Consider the following 20267-nt stretch of genomic DNA (forward strand, 5'->3'; position numbering starts at 1 on the left):
CATTAGAGCAGATTATGCTAAGTGAAGCTAGCCAATCCCTAAAAAACAAATGCCAAATGTCTTCTTTGATATAATGAGAGCAACTAAGAACAGAGCAGGGAGGAAGAGCAAGAGGAAAAGATTAACATTAAACAGAGACATGAGGTGGGAGGGAAAGGGAGAGAAAAGGGAAATTGCATGGAAATGGAAGGAGACCCTCAATGTTATACAAAATTACATATAAGAGATTGTGAGGGGAAAGGGAAAAAAAAATCAAAAAACAAGGGAGAGAATTAAATTACAGCAGATGGGATAGAGAAAGAAGATGGGAGGGGAGGGGGGAAAGTAGAGGATAGGAAAGGTAGCAGAATACAACAGTTACTAATATGGCATTATGTAAAAATGTGGATGTGTAATCGATGTGATTCTGCAATCAGTATACGGGGTAAAAATGGGAGTTCATAACACACTTGAATCTAAAGTATGAAATATGATATGTCAAGAGCTATGTAATGTTTTGAACAACCAATAATAAAAAAAAAAAAGAAATGAGGGTAAAATACAAAGTTTTTTATGCTACACAGAAATTTGATGACTTTCTGGAGGAAAATCCAGGAGTACTTCGCTAGAAACTTTACCCTTTCAGGGAAAAGAAAACCCCATTCATTAGAACAGTTGAACAGGAAGGAATTCTTCATTTGTTGGAAATGCTAAGTTATAGGAAGAAGATAAAATCTCTCATTTAAAAAATTCAATTTAAATTTATTTTTACCTTATGTATAAAAACTCAAAATTATACTTACTGGAGTACTATGTGATGTTTCAGTACATGTGTACATTATGTATTGTTTAAATTAGGTTAAACATATCTGTCTCCTCTTTTATCATTTTTTTATGATGAAACATTCAAAATTCTTCCTTCTAGTTTTTTGAGATAGGCAGTACATAATTGTTATTTATACTCATCCTACTGTGCAATAATAGCTCACCTTTCCAGCATTCCACCAGAACTTCTTACTTCATTCTATTTTCAACTTCTATGAGATTGACTTTTTATATTGCTGCACATATGAGTGAGGTGATGCAGTACTTGTCTTCTGTGACTGGCTAATTTCACTTTACATGATAGCCTCCATTTCCGTCATATTATTGCAAATGACAGGGTTTCATTCTTTTTGTAGTTGAATATTATTGCATTGTGTATATGTGCCACACTTTCTTTATCCATTGATCAGTTGATGGACACTTAGATTGTGTCCATTTCTAGGCTATTATGAATAAACATGTTATGCATACAATAAACATGGGAATGCAGATGTCACTATGAAAATATGTCCTTTGTGTATATACCCAGCAGTGAAATTGGTGGGTTGTATGTTAGTTCTCTTTTTAATTTTTTGAGGAATCTCTGAACTGTTTTCCCTAATGGCTGTACTAATTTATATGCCCACCAGCAATGTGTAAAAGGATTCCATTTTTTTTCACGTTCTTGCCAGCCCTTGTTATTTTTAGTCTTTTTGTTAATAGCCATTCCTGGGGTGAGGTAACACTGTAGTTTTGATTTTCATTTTCCTGATGTTTAGTAATATTGAGTATTTTTTCATGGACTTGTTGTTAATTTGTATTTCTTCTTTTGAGAAATGTCTATTTAGATTTCTTGCCTGTGTTTTAATTGGGGCTTTTAACTATTGATGTTTGGAGTTCCTTTTGTATTCTGTATATTAGTCTTTTGTCAGACGTGTAATTTGCAGGAACTTTCTCCTATTTCATAGGTTGTCTCTTTACTCTGATGACTGTTTCCTTTGTTGTCTAAACAATCCATTTTTAGGTTCCTATACTCTGAAACATTTCTCCGTTTTTCTCTTCTGTAGTGAACAACCTGTTCTCTTGAACTGACTGTGGTTGTAATTAGAAATATAGTAGAGATTGTTCAAAAGTCATGAAAAAATTAGAATAAAAGCAACTGCCTATTTATTGAAATTTTAAAGATTAGGTTGAAACAGGTGCCATGACCTTCAGTGGTGGCAGACTTGGGGAATATCATCATCAATTTGTGGAAGATCAGTGACCACTGGTGGGAAAAGCTGATCTAATGGAAGAGTTTGGCATTATTTTCAAAATAGTAGAAAAGGTTTTTAAACATTTAGAATTTTTAATACCAGCTTTGACTCAAAGCCATATGTACTTTTTTCTTTTTAATCAATGTTACATAAAGGAGTACTAAAAGGATGTATTAAACGACTAAGTCACAACTATTCAACTGCTGTTGTAGCATAAATGCAGCCTATATAATATGTAAGTGAATGGACAGTGGCTCTGCTTTAATAAAACTTTATGGCTACTAACATTCAAATTGCATATAATTTTTATTTGTCACAAAGTACTATTCTTTCAGTTTCATCCTGATCATATAAAAAATGTGAAAACCATTCTAAGCTTACAGGTTGAATGAAAACAGAGAGCAGGCTGCATTCCCTTTCTGACAGATATTCTTAAACCTCATTTTCCATATTAATGCAGTAGCAAATTGGAAACTTACTCAGTATTTCTGGTATCAATATTCTGTATTGGGTAGCAAATTTGGAAAATGTAGTGTCATTTGTGTTGGCTGTTTTGAGAAACGGAAAGTAGGAAAGTGGGTAGAAGAGGAAAGTTATCGGGGAAAGTGGGCTAACCTTGGGAGTATAATTAATCTATATGAGATACTTGTTTGTTAATTCCATTTATCAAAGATTTCTTGAGTGCCCACTGTTTGATACCGTTCCAGGTCCTTAGATACAAAGGAGTACGTTGCTTGGCCTTTGTCCTGGAAAGGGGGAAAGACAGTTGAGTTTTAAATATCTGTTGAGTTACTATAAAATCAATAATGTACTTTGTGGGAGATTATTATTTACTTTTCCATAATTATTGTAAATACCAGTTGGGAAAGTTCATTGTTGGCCATGTTAGTAAACTGATTTTATAACTTCATGTAAAGTGTTTTGTTTTCTCCTTTCTTCCTTGAAATAAGAATTCGTGATTTCCATCAGCCAGAGGGATGGATAATGATCTGTGGATAATGAATGAATGGTCCCTGAACATTTTGAGAGTTTGTAATAAGTGTCTAGATAAGATATTTAGAATAAAGCAATCATTTTTTGGTGTTTTCAAAGTAAAAGTCCTACAGAGCAAACTGCAGTTGTTGGGGATAATTTAAAAATCTGGAACATTAGGCATTTTTATGAAAATTAAACAATTTTATAAATGCTTTCCAGTTGTACCAAAAAGTGTTTCTGCTTTCTTTGGAGAGAAATTAGTAAATCACATGGGTGATAAAAATGTTTGTGCCTATTTTTTGTGTAGAAGGAGCTTATTTCTATCTTTGGTTTTAAACCAAATAGATGGTTAGAATGCACTCTGTCATGAGTACCTAAAGTGGGATAACCTCATGTCTTTTGTGTTGGCATGCCTATAGAAAAGAAGGTAGACAAAGGTGGTCAGGCAGTGAGAGAGTCAGCTAAGAGGAAAAGTTGGTTAGCTTTGGGAATATATTAATATGTTTGAGGCACCCGTTTGTTAATTATATTTGCCAACCATTCTTGAGTACCCACAGCAGTTTACATTGTGCCAGGTCCTATAGATACCAAGTAGTATAGTTTGGCCTTTGGCTTAGAAAAGTTGGCAAAGACAGAAAATGATAAGTAGTGAGATGTAACTAAAAAGGTTATGTTCTGGCAATGTAAATGTGCCTGAAATTATTGGTAACAGAGCATTAAATGTGATTATATCCTTAGTTTCCTAGTTGAGCTAGAAGGGCTATGTTCCATGCAGAGGAAATAAAATGTATAGTAAATATATAGAAATTATGAGGAGGTGGAAAAGCAGTCAAGAGCCAGAAATTAAAGGCTTTGTATACTATGTTAGTGTTTGAGTTTAATTCCATTACTTAGTACAGTGCTTCTTAGACCATGGTATAGAATCAGATTTATTATTTTATATATGTTATATGTAGTATACATAAATATATAATATATGAATATATATAATATACATATAAACACTCACGTTTAAAGTTTTCTGGTTCATCATGGACTAATTGATTTATAAGATGCAATAAAACGTGTAGAAAAATGAAATAAAGATATATGAAATATGTCTCAAATTTTTATTTTTGTTGAATCAATATAAAATTGCTTTATGTAATTGCTGTGAAAGTTATATAAATACTCAGGTTCTGTGCTTACCTCATCATGGATTATAACAAATATTTTATGGCTGGTAGTCTCAGGCTTGCGCTGGTCTGTGGGCTATACTTGGTGTGGTATTAGTCTGGGTAGTCTGGGTCCCTAAGGGTTTTCAGCAAAGAATAGTGTGATTATAGTTGTGTTTAACACAGTGAAATTCTGGCAAATACGAATGATAATTAGATTTTAGTCTGGAAGACTGGAAACTAAGGAATCTTGGAATTATCACTTAGCATTTGAGGGATAGCTATAAATGGAAGAGAAAGTAAAGATGACTTTTTTATATTATTAATTATATAGGGAGCAGTTTTCCTACTAGGCTATAAACTTGTTAAGGCAAGGCTGTATTTCTTTTGACCACTATAGCATAAGATAGGCACTTTAAAAAATTATTATTATTATTTTTCTTTAATAAGACATTACAGCACACAACTGAGGTCCCAGTGTGTCAATTAAACATGGGGATATCCATTTGAAGAGAATGGAAACAAGTTTAATCTTAACCCCGTTTCTTTTGGCAACTATTAGAAAATTATTGAATGAATGAATAAATGACTAAATGAGCCAGGGAGGCAAATGCAGAGAAAGTATTTGAGGCAGAAGGATATAATAACCAGAATCAAATGTTTTCACACTGAGAAAGATGATAATTTAATAATATTTACTGGATTTAATAATTTTAAGGTCCTAAGATGATCATCTTTTTTTTTTTTTTTAGAATTTTTTTTTAGAGAGAGGGAGGGAGAGAGAGAGAGAGAGAGAGAGAGAGAAGAGAGAGAGAATTTCAATATTTATTTTTCAGTTTTCAGCGGACACAACATCTTTCTTTGTATGTGGTGCTGAGGATCGAACCCGGGCCGCACGCATGCCAGGTGAGCGCGCTACCGCTTGAGCCACATCCCCAGCCCCGAAGATGATCATCTTTAGCAGAGTGATGAAGTTAAAAGTCAGATTGTAGGGGCTAGGGATGTGGCTCAAGAGGTGGTGCCCTCACCTGGCATGCGTGCGGCCTGGGTTTGATCCTCAGCACCACGTACAAACGGGGATGTAATAATAAATATTAAGAGAAAATTCACTATCTCTCTCTCTCTCTCTCTCTCTCTCTCTCTTAAATAAAAAAAAAAGTCAGATTGTAATGTCTTCCTTATCTCTATTATCTATCTGCTAAGGAAAAGAATAGAGAGGTTCTTCAAAATATAACATTTCATTAATTAATTTTAATTTACTGAGGAGAAAAGTAGTGATATATCATCTTATTGTCCATTTGGTATTGTATGGAAAAATACCTTCTTATAAGATTAATAATAGGAGTGTAATTTTTTTCTTCATTTCTGCAGGACAACTAAATCTCTACTAAATGAAATTGAAATTGATTTTTTTATATTTGATTCTGATTTGAGAAGAAAATTGAAATGTGAATAATTTGCTTCATCTTATTTTCAGTTGATTTTTAATGAATCTATTCCCTACTATTCTTGATTCTTTATTAGAACTTTACCAATAACATTCCATTTTCATCATAAAATAAAGTCTATTTTATTTTGTGCCAGGCATATGTTTGGCTAAAATTTTGTAGGAAGAATTCTGGGATGTGGGATATAACTTCTGAAGAGCCAGAAGCAGAAAAAACAAGACTAGGATCCTAATTAGAAGAAGATATATTCCATGTGTGTGTAAATATGTTAGAATAGCTACTGTCATATATAACTAAAAAGAACAACAATGACAATAACAAAATACCCAGCCTGAGCTAGTCAACCCTCCTTAACACACTCCTCGCATACTGCAGTGGTCTGTTATTTATTTCCCTGCCTGCAGGCCAGTGGACAGCTAGGCCATTGATTGCCAGTGGTGCTTGGAATGAACACTTGTTAAGATGTGCACACTTTATTTTTGAAGAACTTCCACCTGAACAATGTGATATCATCATGCTGCTTTAATTGAAAGTCCAGTTTCAGGGGCAGTTGTTTGCCCTCATCAAAAATTCCTTCACCAGCTAGTCATCTGGCTTTGTATCAGAAAAGCCATGTCCAAATATAAGATCACAAGGGCTTCATCAATACCGGAGGCTTTGCTAATTATTTAGCAAAGTGGAAGTCAGAAATGGATTTTCATTGATAAAATTGGTGGTCTTGTTAATTTGCATGACAAATGTTAGAAATTGATTTTTGGTAAAAATAAAGGTATTCAGGATCTTAAAAAATAGATTATTAATAGAAAGAAGTGTGGGGTATCATAGTAGCTAATTTACCAGGTTTGTTTTTTCATTTAGTTGCTTTATTTCTTATAATAAAATTTCAGTAGAATCTTTAAGAAACATTCATCAAATATGACATTTGCTATAAAATTGACGGTGCTCTCAAACAATGTCTGGTGAACTATTAATACTTTGTCATCTGTTTTTTTGGTACTGGGGATTGATTCCAGGGGTGCTTAACCACTGAGCAACATCCCCAGCCCTTTTTTTATATTTTATTTTGAGACAGGGTCTCACTAAACTGAAGCTGGCTTTGAATTCACAAGTCTTCTGCTTCCACCTCCTGAGTGCATGCCACCATACCTGGCATCTTTGTCATCTTTATTAGTGTCTGGCTAGAAACTGTTTTGCAGTTGGTTCTGTGATTTTTTTTTCCATAAAAAAATAAACTCTGGCATTTTCCCTGAAAATATTATGGTTATTTTACCGTATAGTGGTAATGAAAATCCAGAAGAGTTAAAATAATACATAATATTATTTGAAAACTAGAATTTTTTTCTGTTTTTTTTTATTGTTGTTGTTACTAAATGTACACATTCAACATTCTTCACAGTTATTTCAAAAGATATCCCTGCATCTTTTTGTAGAATGAAGAGCAAGAAGTGATCCTTGTTAGAACAGATGATTCTGGAAGAGTGTGGCCTGTGAACACACCAGGAGAATCTCTGGAATCAAAAGCAGGAAGAAGGAAGAGACAGAAGGTATAGTTAACATATGTCCTTGTTTCTTTTTGCATACTTACTATATCTCTTAGGGAAAAGCTTTATGTCCCAGACCTGTTACTTCCTTAGATGGCTATTTGAGACCTGGTAATGGTGTATCCACATAAAGTAATGTCTTAATTATGTAGGTGCTATGAACCCTCATACACCTAATTTCCTTTTCCATCTTTCAGTTCAAGCAATTAGTTTTTAACACCAACTTGAGGCTCTTAAGATGGCAAAACCTGCATATTTAGTTTTCCTAAGTAAGGTTTTGTTTGTTTGTTTGTTTAAAGAAAATGACATCCCTGGGGAAAAGGAAAAGTAAAGGGGCAGAAATAGGCATTGTAATTCTAGTAGAAGTTCTTTAATATGGAAGCAAGATCGTACAAATAATAATTGAGAATACAAAAGATTTAAGTGTCTGTTGCTGTCAGAGATACTAGTTACATTTTTCAACAAACAGAAGTGGGGGAGATTTCTCTTCTAAAGTAATGAGGAATTAGGGGAATACAAAGGAGCTATGTAGGAGAATAGTAAAGGTTTGAATATATAAAATGACAGAACTGCACAGGGATCCATAAATGCATTGAAAGAGGGCACTGAGGGCCGTTTTTTGTTTTGTTTTGTTTTGTTTTTTGATAGGCATACTGTCAAGCAAAAGGAAGGCAGACAGATTCATTCAGGACTGGGATTTGCTCTTTGAGTATAATGAAAGGGCAAAGGGCAAGAGGGTCAGATATTAAGGATCTGGAGCCAGGGAGTGACTGAAGTCATTGCATATGAGGTTTAAGCTAGTGAAGAAAAGCATAGCAATATTGGAAAAATAGTGGGACTCTGGTTGCAAAGATCTCAAAACAGTTGAAGACCAGCTTTTATTTGGATAAGGAAATGCAAGAACAGCATTCAGCAGATTTTTTTTGGAAGGAAATAAATAGCACTCAACTATTCCTTACCTGGAAATGGATCCAACTGAAAGGAAAAGCCAAGATTGAATTAGATGGGAATCAGAATATCAGTATTATTTCTGATAAAGCTGTTTGTAGATTAAGGTTTTAATAGAAGTGGATGTCTTATCATTTCTATTTGCTGTAACAATACCATAGACTGGTGGCTTACACAATGAGAATTTATTTCTTATAGTTCTGGAGAGTGGGAAGTCCAAATCAGCTCTGGCAGGTTTAATGTCTGATTGAGGGCATGCTTCCTGGTTTGTAGCTTGTGGTTTTCTCATTTTATCCTCATATATTAGAGAGGGGCAGGCAGAGAGAGAAAGTTCAAATGTCTACTTATATATAGGTGTATTAATCCCATTTGAGACCTAATTACCTCCTGAAAGATTCCATCTCTTAATAGCATCACATTGAGATTTCTACTTGTGAACTTGGGAAGAATACAAAAATTAAGTCCATAGTCATGGATTTGCTAATATTTTATCTTTGTTTTTGATATTTGATCTCTGGATAACTGTAGTCTTTCTTCCACATTGCTAAGAAATTTTAACTACAAGGAGAAAAGCAGAGAAGAGAAGAAGTGTAGGTTAAGTTTACTTTTATGCCCAAATTCAGAAATCAGATGATGTCATTCTATCCCTAGGGAAGAGAACAAGTAAAGGACAGAGGTAGGGATTATAATTCTAGTGGAAGTTCTCTCACATGGAAGCAAATAGTGTAGGGAAAAACTGGAAGTAATGGTTCTGATACATGGTAGGATTTTCACATATATTATCAGATTTATCGATAATCTATTAAAAAATGCTTCAGGGACATGTTTTTACCAAATTAATTATTTTTATCTTGTCATAGGTTTTTACTCATGAGGAAAAAGAAAGGGTTCGATATTTTCCTGATGATGATCATCTCAGTCTGAATGACTTAGTCAAAAATGAAAAGATGGGAACAGTAGAAAATCAAAACAAACTTTTTATGAGAATGGCATCTAAGGTAAGAATTATGGTTTGGATCTTTAGTGTCCTTTAAAAAGCTCATTTGTTAGACAATGCAGGAATGTTGAGAGTTGAAATGATTAGAGTATGAGAGGAATAACCTCATCAGTGGGTCAGTCCATCCATGACTGGAAAGCGGAGTAGCTTTCCCCTTTTATACCCTTCCAACATGATGTTCTTCTTTACTCAGGCACAAAGCAATGGGGTCTGTGACTATGGACTGAACCTCTGAAACCATGAGGTCAAAATAAATTTTTCTACTCTAAATTGTTCTTTTGGTCACGGAGTTACAAAACTAACATAGAAATACATATTTCTAGGATGCCTTTGAATTTTGAGAAGCTGGTTCTACAATCTCACAATGATCAACTTTTTAGAGATTTGATTCCAATCTTGGTTTATTTTATTAAATTAAATCTCGTGTAAGACATTAGGAAAATATTAAGACAAAAAATATATTTTGATTTTGGTTTTAAATATAGAATCTGCTATACTTCTCTAATGTATTCTAAGAATATGTTAATTATATATTTGCTTTACCATTTAAAGGAAAGTTAGGGGCCAAAATTTAATGATTGGCAATGTGCTGTTTGTTAAATTACCAGTCTGTCTTAATTTAATATTCCTCTGGTTCTTTATAATGATATCATGAGGTAAAAAAATATTTGGAGTAATAGATTATGGATTATAGAGAAGACATCTTCTTGAATGTGTCTACATAAATGTATATTACTTTAACAGATCATTATGAGTAGTAGAATGAATAGTTGTGTTAATGCATGTTCTTTGTGGTAGTCTCTTCCTTTGCAATTCCTTCAAACACTGCCATTTCCATAAAAGAGACATTGTTTTTAAATTTTGCTCTATGTTAGGATTTGGCAAACTATGCAGGGGAAAATTCATTTCACTGTCTATATTTACAAATAAAGTTTTGTTGAAACACAAATATACAAAGTGTATACATTGTCTAAGCCTATTTTTGCTGATATGACTCAGTTGAGTCCTGTGACACAGACTCCATAGCCCACAGAGCTGCAAATATTTACTAACGAGCCCTTTTCAGAAAAATTGTCTCATCCTTTACTCTATAATACCAATAGTTATGTTTTGCAATTGAGAATTTAAAAAGGGGTATCTGAGAGGAATGGTGAGGTGAAACTGTTCACTATATACCTTTTCTGATTTGCAAATTTTTTTTGTATTATGTGAATATATTACTTGGTCAACAATTAACTTATTGAAACTTAAAATAAAGATAACCCAGATATCTGAATGTGTCAGGAACATGAGAGGGTGAGGAGTAACCTAAACTTAGTTTAAAAATAGAAGTGGTCATTGAATCAAGCTCCAGGAATTGTATGGAATCTTAAATATAGCATGTTAGCATAATTTTACCTCTGTTTAGCATAATTTTACCTGTATTTAGTTTGGAGAAATTGCTTAAATTTTCTAGGATCTGGAAATTTAGTGCAGAAAGATGGACATATGTATTTTTATGAAGTTTCTCTCAGAAATGTTACTTTTTATATTAGTCTGAATGAAACACAGTTTTAGTAATCTCAACATAGTCCATTCAAGTTTACACGTAAATTTTTTTTTTTTTTAAAACTGTAATAGTCATTTATTAATCCAGCAGTCCTTTGTGAACCTTATTTGTGCCATATACTCAGTGCTAGGTACTGAGAAGCAATCAAGTTGAAGTTAGTGCCATCAGAGGGCTTATATTTCTCTTGGATGAAACATACAGGGAACAAATACATAAAATAAAATATTATAAAACATGAGTAACACAGAAAATATATTTTTCTGTGAAATAAAGCAAACCACAAGGAGATGGTGGGTGATGTTTTCAGTAGAGTATCAGGAACAAGGTTTCTTTGTGAAGGGGGTGTTTCAGCAAACTCTGAGCAAAGTGAGTTCATGTGACTATCAGAGAGGAGACTATTTGAAATATAAGAAACAGCAAATGAAAAGGATCTGAACCAGAGACAAGCTTGAAGAACACCAAGGGATAGTAAAAAGACAAATGTGACTGGAAGTAAAGGGAGAAAGAGAAAGACAAGATGAGATTGGAGATGCACAAGAAATGAGATATTAAAGTCTCACAGACCATATAGTGAGAAATTCTGATTTTGTTTTGAATGATGGGAAGCTATTTGAAGTTTTTTAGTGGGTATTGGCATGATCATGGTTTCTTATATTTTGATCTTATTTTTCTACTATTCTTTTGAGAGGTAATATACAGTGAAATTCTTATGATAGACAATAGATATTCAATAAGTCTTTTCTTCACTTTCCATTCATTTTTTGTTTTGTTTTTACATGATTTAGATATTTCCTAAAAATTTTAAGCAGAAATCAGCCAGTATTGATTGCATAAGTTAAACTATAAACTGGACAAATAAGTGTACAACTGATATAAATTCAATCTTGATTTTTATGAAAGAGATGGTTTGGATGACTTATATATTGTCAAATGTGTAGTTCTGTTGTATTAACATTTTGGAAAAGATGTTATTTTTATCCAAGCGAATTGTTTTCTTTGTATTACTTAATGGAGATGTTAATTTGATTGAAGCAACTAAGGAAATGAAGACAATGCCAACCCTTTTCTCCTCCTATAATTAATTGTGTTAAGTTTTTCCTATGTGTTTTTGGTGAGTGAAGATTGAGTCATATATGATAGCAGAGGGAAGAAGGTAGACTTGAATTACATTAGGCAATTTTATATTAGAATAAAGGACAAAGGTGTTTTTTAAAATGCACACTTCAATACCAATTGTTACCTTTTTGCAGTAGAACTAATGGAGGTACAGGTTACTGTGGAAATGCTGATTTGGTATTGTGATTTTTAGTTCTGCCTGACAAATATCACACAGCATAGTAACAATGGGTTTTTGTACCACTAATAACTATAATTAGTTATGGAAAAAATTTGAAATAATAAAGCTTATGAAGTATTTAGAATATTAACTATGTCTATAAATACTGTACTTAATTATTTTTAAGTTTACGAATGAAGTAACTAACTTATTACATTTTTTAGAACAAGTAATATCATTGATAGGTATTTTAGAGATGTTAAATATTTTCACGAAGAGACAGTGAAAGCTCCATTATATTTCTTCTTATTATTTTGAAAGGCATTAGTCAAGGATAAGGGTCAATAAAGTTTTCCTGTAATAGGCAAGATGGTAAATAGGGTTGGCTTTCTGTTTCAGCTTTTTGCTCTGCTATTTTGGCACAAAAGCAGCCATATATAACATTGCTTCCTAAAAATTTTAAGCAGAAATCAGCCAGTATTGATTGCATAAGTTATGTACATTTTCTTTATCTATTCACCTGTTGAAGGACACCTATGTTGGTTCCATAGCTTGGCTTTGGTGAATTGAGCTGCTGTCAATATTAATGTGGCTGCATCACTGTAGTATGTTGATTTTAATCATTTGGGTATATACTGATGAGTGGGATAACTGGGTCAAATAGTGGTTCGATTCCCAGTTTTCTGAGGAATCTCTGTTCTGCTTTTCAGAGTGGTTGCACCAGTTTGCAGTCCCACCAGCAATGTACGAGTGTATCTTTTTCCTCACATCCTTTCCATTGTTTCTTGTTTCTTGTATTCTTAATAATTGCCATTATGACTGGAGTGAGGTGAATTTTCAGTGTAGTTGTAATTTGCATTTTTCTAGTCACAAGTGATGTTGCACATTTTTTCATATATATGTTGACTGATCATATTTCTTCTTCTGTGAAGCATCTGTACAGTTCCATTGTCCCATTTATTGATCGGGTTATTTATTTTTTGGTGTTGTTTTGAGCTCTTTATATGTCCTGGAAATTAATTCTCTATCTGAGGTGCTGTGGCAAAGATTTTCTCCCATTCTGTAGGCTCTCTTCATGTGCTTAATTGTTTCCTTTGCTGTGAAGAAACTTTTAGTTTCAAACATCCCATTTATTGATTCTTGATTTTACTTCTTGCACTTTATGATTCTTGTTAAGGAATTTGGTTCCTAAGCTGACAAAGTGGAGAATTGGGCCTGATTTTTCTTCTAGAAGGCACAGGGTCTTTGGTCTAATGCCAAGGTCCTTGATCCACTTTGAGTTGAGTTTTGTGCCGGGGTAGAGATAGAGGTCTAATTTCATTTTGTTACATATGGATTTCAGTTTTCCCAGCACCATTTGTTGAAGAGGCTATCTTTTCTCCAATGTATGTTTATGACGCCTTTGTCTAGTATGAGATAACTGTATTTATGTGGGCTTGTCTCTGTGTCTTTTATTCCTTACTATAAGTCTTTATGTCTGTTTTGGTGCCAATACCATGCTGTTTTTGTTACTATAGCTCTGTAATATAATTTAAGGTCTTGTATTGTGATGCTTTCTGTTTTACTTTTCTTGTTGAAGATTGCTTTGGCTATTCTGGGTCTTTTATTTTTCCAAGTGAGTTTCATGATTGCTTTTTCTATTTCTATGAAGAATGTCATTAGAATCTTCATAGGAGTTGCATTAAATCTGAATAGTGCTTTTGATAGTATGGCTATTTTTACAATATTAATTCTACCTAGCCAAGAACATGGGAGATCTTTCTGTCTTCTAAGTCTTCCTCAATTTATTTCTTTAAAGTTCTATAGTTTTCATTGTAGAGGTCTTTTACCTCTTTTATTAGATTGATTCCCAAATATTTTATGTTTTTTGAGGCTATTGTGAATGGAATAGTTTTCCTAATTTCTCTCAGTTGATTCATCATTGATGCATAGGAATGCAATTGATTTATGGGTGTTAATTTTATATCCTGCTACTTAGCTGAATTCATCTATGAATTCTAGAATTTAAATATAGAATCATGTCATCGGCAAATAGGGATATTTTTTTTTCTTTTTTTTATTGGTTGTTCAAAACATTACAAAGCTCTTGACATATCATATTTCATACATTAGATTCAAGTGGGTTATGAACTCCCATTTTTACCCCATATACAGATTGCAGAATCACATTGGTTACACATCCACATTTTTACATAATGCCATATTAGTAACTGTTGTATTCTGCTACCTTTCCTATCCTCTACTATCCCCCCCTTCCCCTCCCAAATAGGGATAATTTAATTCTTCTTTTCCTATCTGTATCCCTTTAGTTTCTGTTTTCAAATGTCTCTGATTGGATTCCAGGGCTGTGTTGAACAGAGATGGTGAAGAGGGCATCTATTGAGATAATCATGTGATTCTTGTCTTTAAGTCTATTGAAGTGATGATTTATGTTTATTGATTTCCTTATGTTGAACCCTTGGATGAACCCCACTTTATTATGGTGCACTATCTGTTTAATATGTTTTTGTATGCAATTTTCCAGTATTTTATTAAGAATTTTTGCATCTAAGTTCATCAGGGATATGGGTCTGAAATTTCCTTTACTACTTGTGTCTTTGTCTGGTCTTGGTATTAGATACTAGCTTCATAGAGTGAGTTTGGAAGGGTTCCCTCCATTTCTGTTTCATGAAATAATTTGAGGAGGATTGGTTTTAATTCTTTGAAGGTATGGTAGAACTTGGCTGAGAATCCATTTGGTCCTGGGCTTTTCTTTCTTGGTAGGCTTTTGATGGTGTCTTTAATTTCATTGCTTGAAATTGATGTGTTTAAATTTTCTATGTCCTGATTCAATTTGAGTAGGTCATATGTCTCTAGAAATTTGTTGATGTCCTCAAGATTTTCTATTTTATTAGAATATTAATTTTCAAAATAGTTTCTGGTTATCGTCTATATTTCAGTAGTATCTGTTTTGATATTTCCTTTTTAATCACTAATTTTAGTAATTTGAGTTTTTTCTTTCTTTCTCTTCATTAATTTGGCTAAGGGTTTATCAATTTTATTTATTTTTTCAAAGAACCAGTGTTTTGTTCTGTCAATGTTTTGAATTATTTCTTTTGTTTCAATTTAAATTATTTTAGCTCTGATTTTAATTATTTTCTGTCTTCTACTGCTTTTAGTGATTTGTTCTTCTTTTTCTAGGGCTTTGAGATGTAAAATTAGGGCATTTATTTGTTGACTTTCCATTCTTTTAATGAGTGAGCTCAAGGCAATGAACTTTCCTCTTAGCACTCCTTTCATAGTATCCCTGAGAGTTTGATATGTTGTATTGCTATTCTTATTTACCTATAAAAGTGTTTTTTTATTTCCTTCCTAATTTCTTTTGCTATCCATTTATCATTCAGTAGCGTATTTAGTCTCCAGATGTTAGAATAGCTTCTATTTTTATTTTATCATTGATTTCTAATTTTATTCCATTATGATCTGATAGAATGCAAGGTATTATCTCAATTTTTTTGTATTTGTTGAGAGTTGTTTTGTGGCCCAAGATATGGTCTATTTTAGAGAAGGATCTGTGTGCTGCTGAGAAGAAAGTGTGTTCAGATGGATGAAATATTCTGTATATGTCTGTTAAGTCTAAATTACTAATTTTATTTTTTAGTTCTATAGCTTCTTCATTTAATTTTTATCTGGAGGATCTATTCAGTGTTTTGTTAAAGTCACCCAGTATTATTGTGTTGTGGTCTTTTTCATTCTTGAAGTTGAGAAGGGTTTGCTTGATGTATGTAGATACTCCATGTTGGGGTCATAAATATTTACAATTATCATGTCTTGTTGATATATAATTCCCTTTAACAGTATAAAATGTCCTTTCTTATCGCTTCTGATTAACTTTGGCTTGAAGTCCACTTTACCTGATATGATAGAAACCCTTGCTTGTTTACCGAGATCCATGTGAATGATATATCCCATCTTTTTACCTTTAGTCTGTGGATGTCTTTGCCTATGAGGTGAGTCTCATGGAGACAGCATATTATTGGATCTTGTTTTTAGATCCAATCTACCAGTCTATGTCTTTTTTTTTAAGATTTTTTTTTCTAAGATGGACACAATATCTTTATTTTATTTATTTTATGTGGTGCTGAGAATTGAACCCAGTGCCTAACCTGTGCGAGGCAAGCTCTCTATTGCTGAACTTATAACCCGACTCAGGTTATAGAAAGAGAGAACCATTGTGCTTGGCTGATAGAAGAAGAAAACAGAGAGAGATTAAAGGGAAACAGATAAGTGAGAGAAAAAAAATATATAAAAAAATATAAAGTAAAAATTTTTAAAATTAAAATTAAGAAAAAAACAAGACTGAAATATACTAACAAACTTCTTAGTCGTCAAAATACTGATTCATGAAAAATAACTTGTTTCAAAAATGATAGACACGAGAAAAGAAAAAAAATATGAATATGTATAAATGTCCATGAACCATTAAGTCCACAATTAAGCAGAGAAAAGAAAAAAGATAAAGAAAAAAAAAATCCTAATGAAAAGTTAAAAAGTTGTTTCTGTTGGAGTTCAAAAATTTCTCAGCTTCTCTTCTCAGTGGTTAGGTGGGGCTGTCTGGAGTATGAGTGTGTGGTTGCTAGGGTGAGAGAGGTAATCCCATGGGGAACTCCTGGAAGTGAGGTTTAGGTTTAGGTAGGCTCCAGGCTCTTCACCAGTTGGATGCCAGTTGGTCTCAAGATTTAAAATCATACACCTCTAGGCCCCACCAGTTGCTGGTCCATACTAGAAGATTACACCCCAGGGATCTCCCCTGAGTTCTATTTGTGTGGTTGAGGAGCCAATTCTTAGTTCACTACCTCACCTGTATAATCTAAGTTTCCTGGTCTTAGGTTCAATCTCCAAGTCAATCTCTCCTGCACCTACTCTTTCAAATTCCTGGCCAGGTGCGCCTCTCCTGGCCAGTCCTGCAAGCAGCCAGATAGGAGGGGGAGAGAGAGCCATTTGGGTTTCAATGACCAGTTATCACTTGTGTAAACCTCTCTTCATGTTTGATTTTCTCCTAGTTATTTAGGCATACTCTATGTCTTGAGTGTGAGTTTGATAGGCCTGTATTTTAGGCTGGACTAGGGTTTGTCAGGAATCATCTCTCTCAGCTGCTGGTCCCCATGCCGTGGTTGCAAAATGGTTCCTTCTTCTGTCCTCTGCATGCTACTGGGAGAGATTCAGTTTCTTTCCCATACAAGGCTGTTGTGCAGCATTCCTTTCAGTTTAGTTGGGCTGTGTTTTTGATCTATAAACCTCTGTACTCAGATATGCCCTAGTCCTCCTAAAAATGTGCGTTCCTTTAATTTCCGTATCCCTCCACTGTGCTCATTGAGGGACTGCTGTGGTAATGCCTCAGTAGCAGCTGTGGCACTGGAGATTTTGTCCTTATTTTATTGTATCCAATCTCCTAAGTCCTCTATCTGCTTTGAGTGTCCAATATTAAATTCCAGTAAAATCCCCCACTTTTTGTTTTGTTTTTGTTCACCCACCTTTCTGAGAAGCTGCCTGTCTGTTTTCTTGATTTTATGCCACAGAGTAGCCTGGAAAGTGACCTGCTCTATTTTGCCATCTTCAACAAATATTAGTTGATCTCATTCAATGTGTGTTCTCTTACTGCTGATATCATTGGCACATGAGGAAACATGCTCCTTGCTTTTGGAGCTTATAGGCTTGTGAATGAAAAGAAAAATAGATAATTACAAAAAATTAATTCTGTAATTATGAAAGTGCAAAATACTGTGAAAGATAAGGACAAAGTCTTGTGAGAGCAACACCAGAGATCTAACTAAGAGACAGAAAAGAGTTCATGTTAGACAATAAGTCTGATATTCCCTCTGTTGTGTTTTTAAACATATCCAGTTGTCTTTTGCTGTTGGTGTATATTTTACTTTTTATTGATATCTTATATTGATTCATTTGATTTTTACTATCCACTTTTTTCTTGCAACTCTTTAATTCAGGTTATATTCAGTCTTTCCAATTGTATTTTTACAACTTTAATAATAATGTCTCTTACTTATAATGAGGTCAAGAAGGCACCTGATGCCAAATATGAGCTTGATTTTACTTGTTTTAATAGGGAATTATTTTTTTTAATACTTTCTATATTTCTTGGTTTTTACAAAAATAATCTACATAATTAATGAAAAAAGGAACAATAAGAAATATCCAGAAAAAGAAGGGAGTATTCATCTATTTTCTTACAATATATATGCCAGTGTATTTATTATGATTTTCTACATATATTAAACATATATTATCTTCCTTTGAAACAACAGAATCAAGAATTTAATATTTTGGGAAGGGACCTTAGTAATATTGCTTAACCTTCCACATTTTACAAGTGAGGAAACTGAGACTCCAAGAGAATCAAAGGGCTTATGCAATACCAAGTGACTTTCCTAATTCCCGAGTTGCAAAAGGCAGCACCAGAGCTTCAATTTTTAACTCCCAGGCCAGCTTTTGTCATTAAATAGTACTGCCTTTCAAATGACTCATGTTAATGGGTAGTTGTTGATTACCGCCTAGATTTAATTGTCTTTGTCTAATTTGCATGTGTCATTTATTGGTATTGGGAATAATAAGTTGTGTATGCTTTGTTCTTTCTTAAAATACATTGTATTGACTTCAACATTGTTTAAATATAAACTCTTCCGTTTAAAATTTAAGACATCAGTGTTTCCTTGGCAACATAAACTCTGCCACATTTTCATGAGATCTATATACATCTTTCCTCATTAATTTTGTTTGCACTGTAGGCAGTAATTTTGTCCTTTTTGTATGACAAAGCATTAAAAATGGGCTGGAGGGAGGAAAAACAGAAGGTACAAGAGAAGACTAGTAAGGGAGAAGAAAAATTACCTGATTCCCTCACAGGTAATTAGGGTTTTACCTTAGATTTTTCAGATGATTTTATCATCTAATAACAGAAGTTTGTATTTCTATTGATAGTTGTATTATTCCTGTGTTATACTTCTTTTTAGGGTTTAATATATTTTCTGATGGAAGTAAACTTTAAAATACCCATTGCATACTTCTAGAATACACAGTAGAACTTAATCTTTTACTGTTTTATTTTCAGCAAACTGTAGCATTAATAAAAAATCTTGAGAGATTAACTGACATACCTTTATTAAAAATTTGATTAGAATAAGATAAGGGATATTGAAATTGCCAACTTCTTGTAACACCCTTTGGTCATTTTAGTTTTCATGGTAGACATTTCCATTCTCATAGACATTTTGTAGATACAGGGTGAAATTAGATTTGGAAGAAGCTAATCCAAGCATGTGGAATCGTGTCTATTTTCTTCTGACATCCCCTACAGGAAATTTGAAATTTGTATGTCAAAAAATGGGAGAGGTTATATTTTGCTTTTATATGGGACTGAAAAAGATGTTGGCATGAATCCATTCCAAGCTTCTTAACTAAGTAGTTTATTTTTCTGAAACTCATTTGATGGGTGCAGCAAGTGGGAGAGATTTAGGAATGCCAGAGAATTAATTTACTTAACATTCTTTAGTTCAGAGTCAGTTTTGTTTTTAACCATAACAACTATTAAGATTTTAACCACTTGAAGTATACAATTCAGTGGCATAAATACGTTCACAGTGTTGTACAAACAGCAGTATGGTCCATTTCCAGAACTTTTTTCATTATCTTAAACAGATGTTCTATACCCATTAACAGTGCCTCCCCTTCTCACACTCTTTCTCTTTTCTCCTTCCCTCTCAGTCTTTATGAATTTCCACCTTCTAGGTTATTTACATAAGTACAATCATGTACACTATTTGTCATTTTGTATCTGACTTTTGTCTCTTAGCATGTCTTTAGTTCATTCATGTTATATTATGTATCAGAATTTCATTCCTTATTAAGAATGAATCATATTTTTTTTCTCATTTGTTAATTGATATACATTTGGGTTGTTTCTACCTTTTAGCTACCGTGAATAGTGCTGTGAACATTGTTATCGTACAGGTATCTGAGTCTCTGCTTTCAATATTGAGGGGTATTATATCTAGACATGGAATTCTACATCAAATGGTAGATGTGCTTAACTTTGAGGAACTACCACAGTTTTCCATAGAGGCTGTATAATTTTACATTCTCAGGAGCAATGCACAAGGGTTCCAGTTTCTCTACATTCTCCTCAGTATTTTTTCTTCTCCTCCTTCTTCACAAAAGAAAAAAAAAATAGCAATACTAATGGGTGAGGTCCCAGTTCTTAATTAATTACTTTAATATTTTAACCATTTTAATTATACAATTCAGTGGCATAAATACATTCACAGTGTTGTACAACTAGCAGTATGA

At 33.4% G+C, this 20267-nt stretch overlaps 1 protein-coding gene across 2 annotated transcripts in view; it reads left to right on the forward strand.

The window, feature by feature from the left end:
- The window catches only part of Cwf19l2 (CWF19 like cell cycle control factor 2), a 98591-nt gene that overhangs the window by 49674 nt on the left and 28650 nt on the right, over positions 1-20267 (forward strand). For both annotated transcript variants that reach the window (XR_007344534.1, XM_015489925.2), the window contains exons 11-12: positions 7047-7160; positions 8966-9103. Coding sequence is in view for 1 of the 2 variants with exons in the window: in XM_015489925.2 (XP_015345411.1) it covers positions 7047-7160; positions 8966-9103 (252 nt within the window). In the remaining variant the exon portion in view is untranslated. The remainder of the gene's footprint in view (positions 1-7046; positions 7161-8965; positions 9104-20267) is intronic.

Source organism: Marmota marmota, unplaced genomic scaffold, assembly GCF_001458135.2.
Source record: "Marmota marmota marmota unplaced genomic scaffold, marMar, whole genome shotgun sequence".
Classification (NCBI taxonomy): Eukaryota; Metazoa; Chordata; class Mammalia; order Rodentia; family Sciuridae; genus Marmota; species Marmota marmota.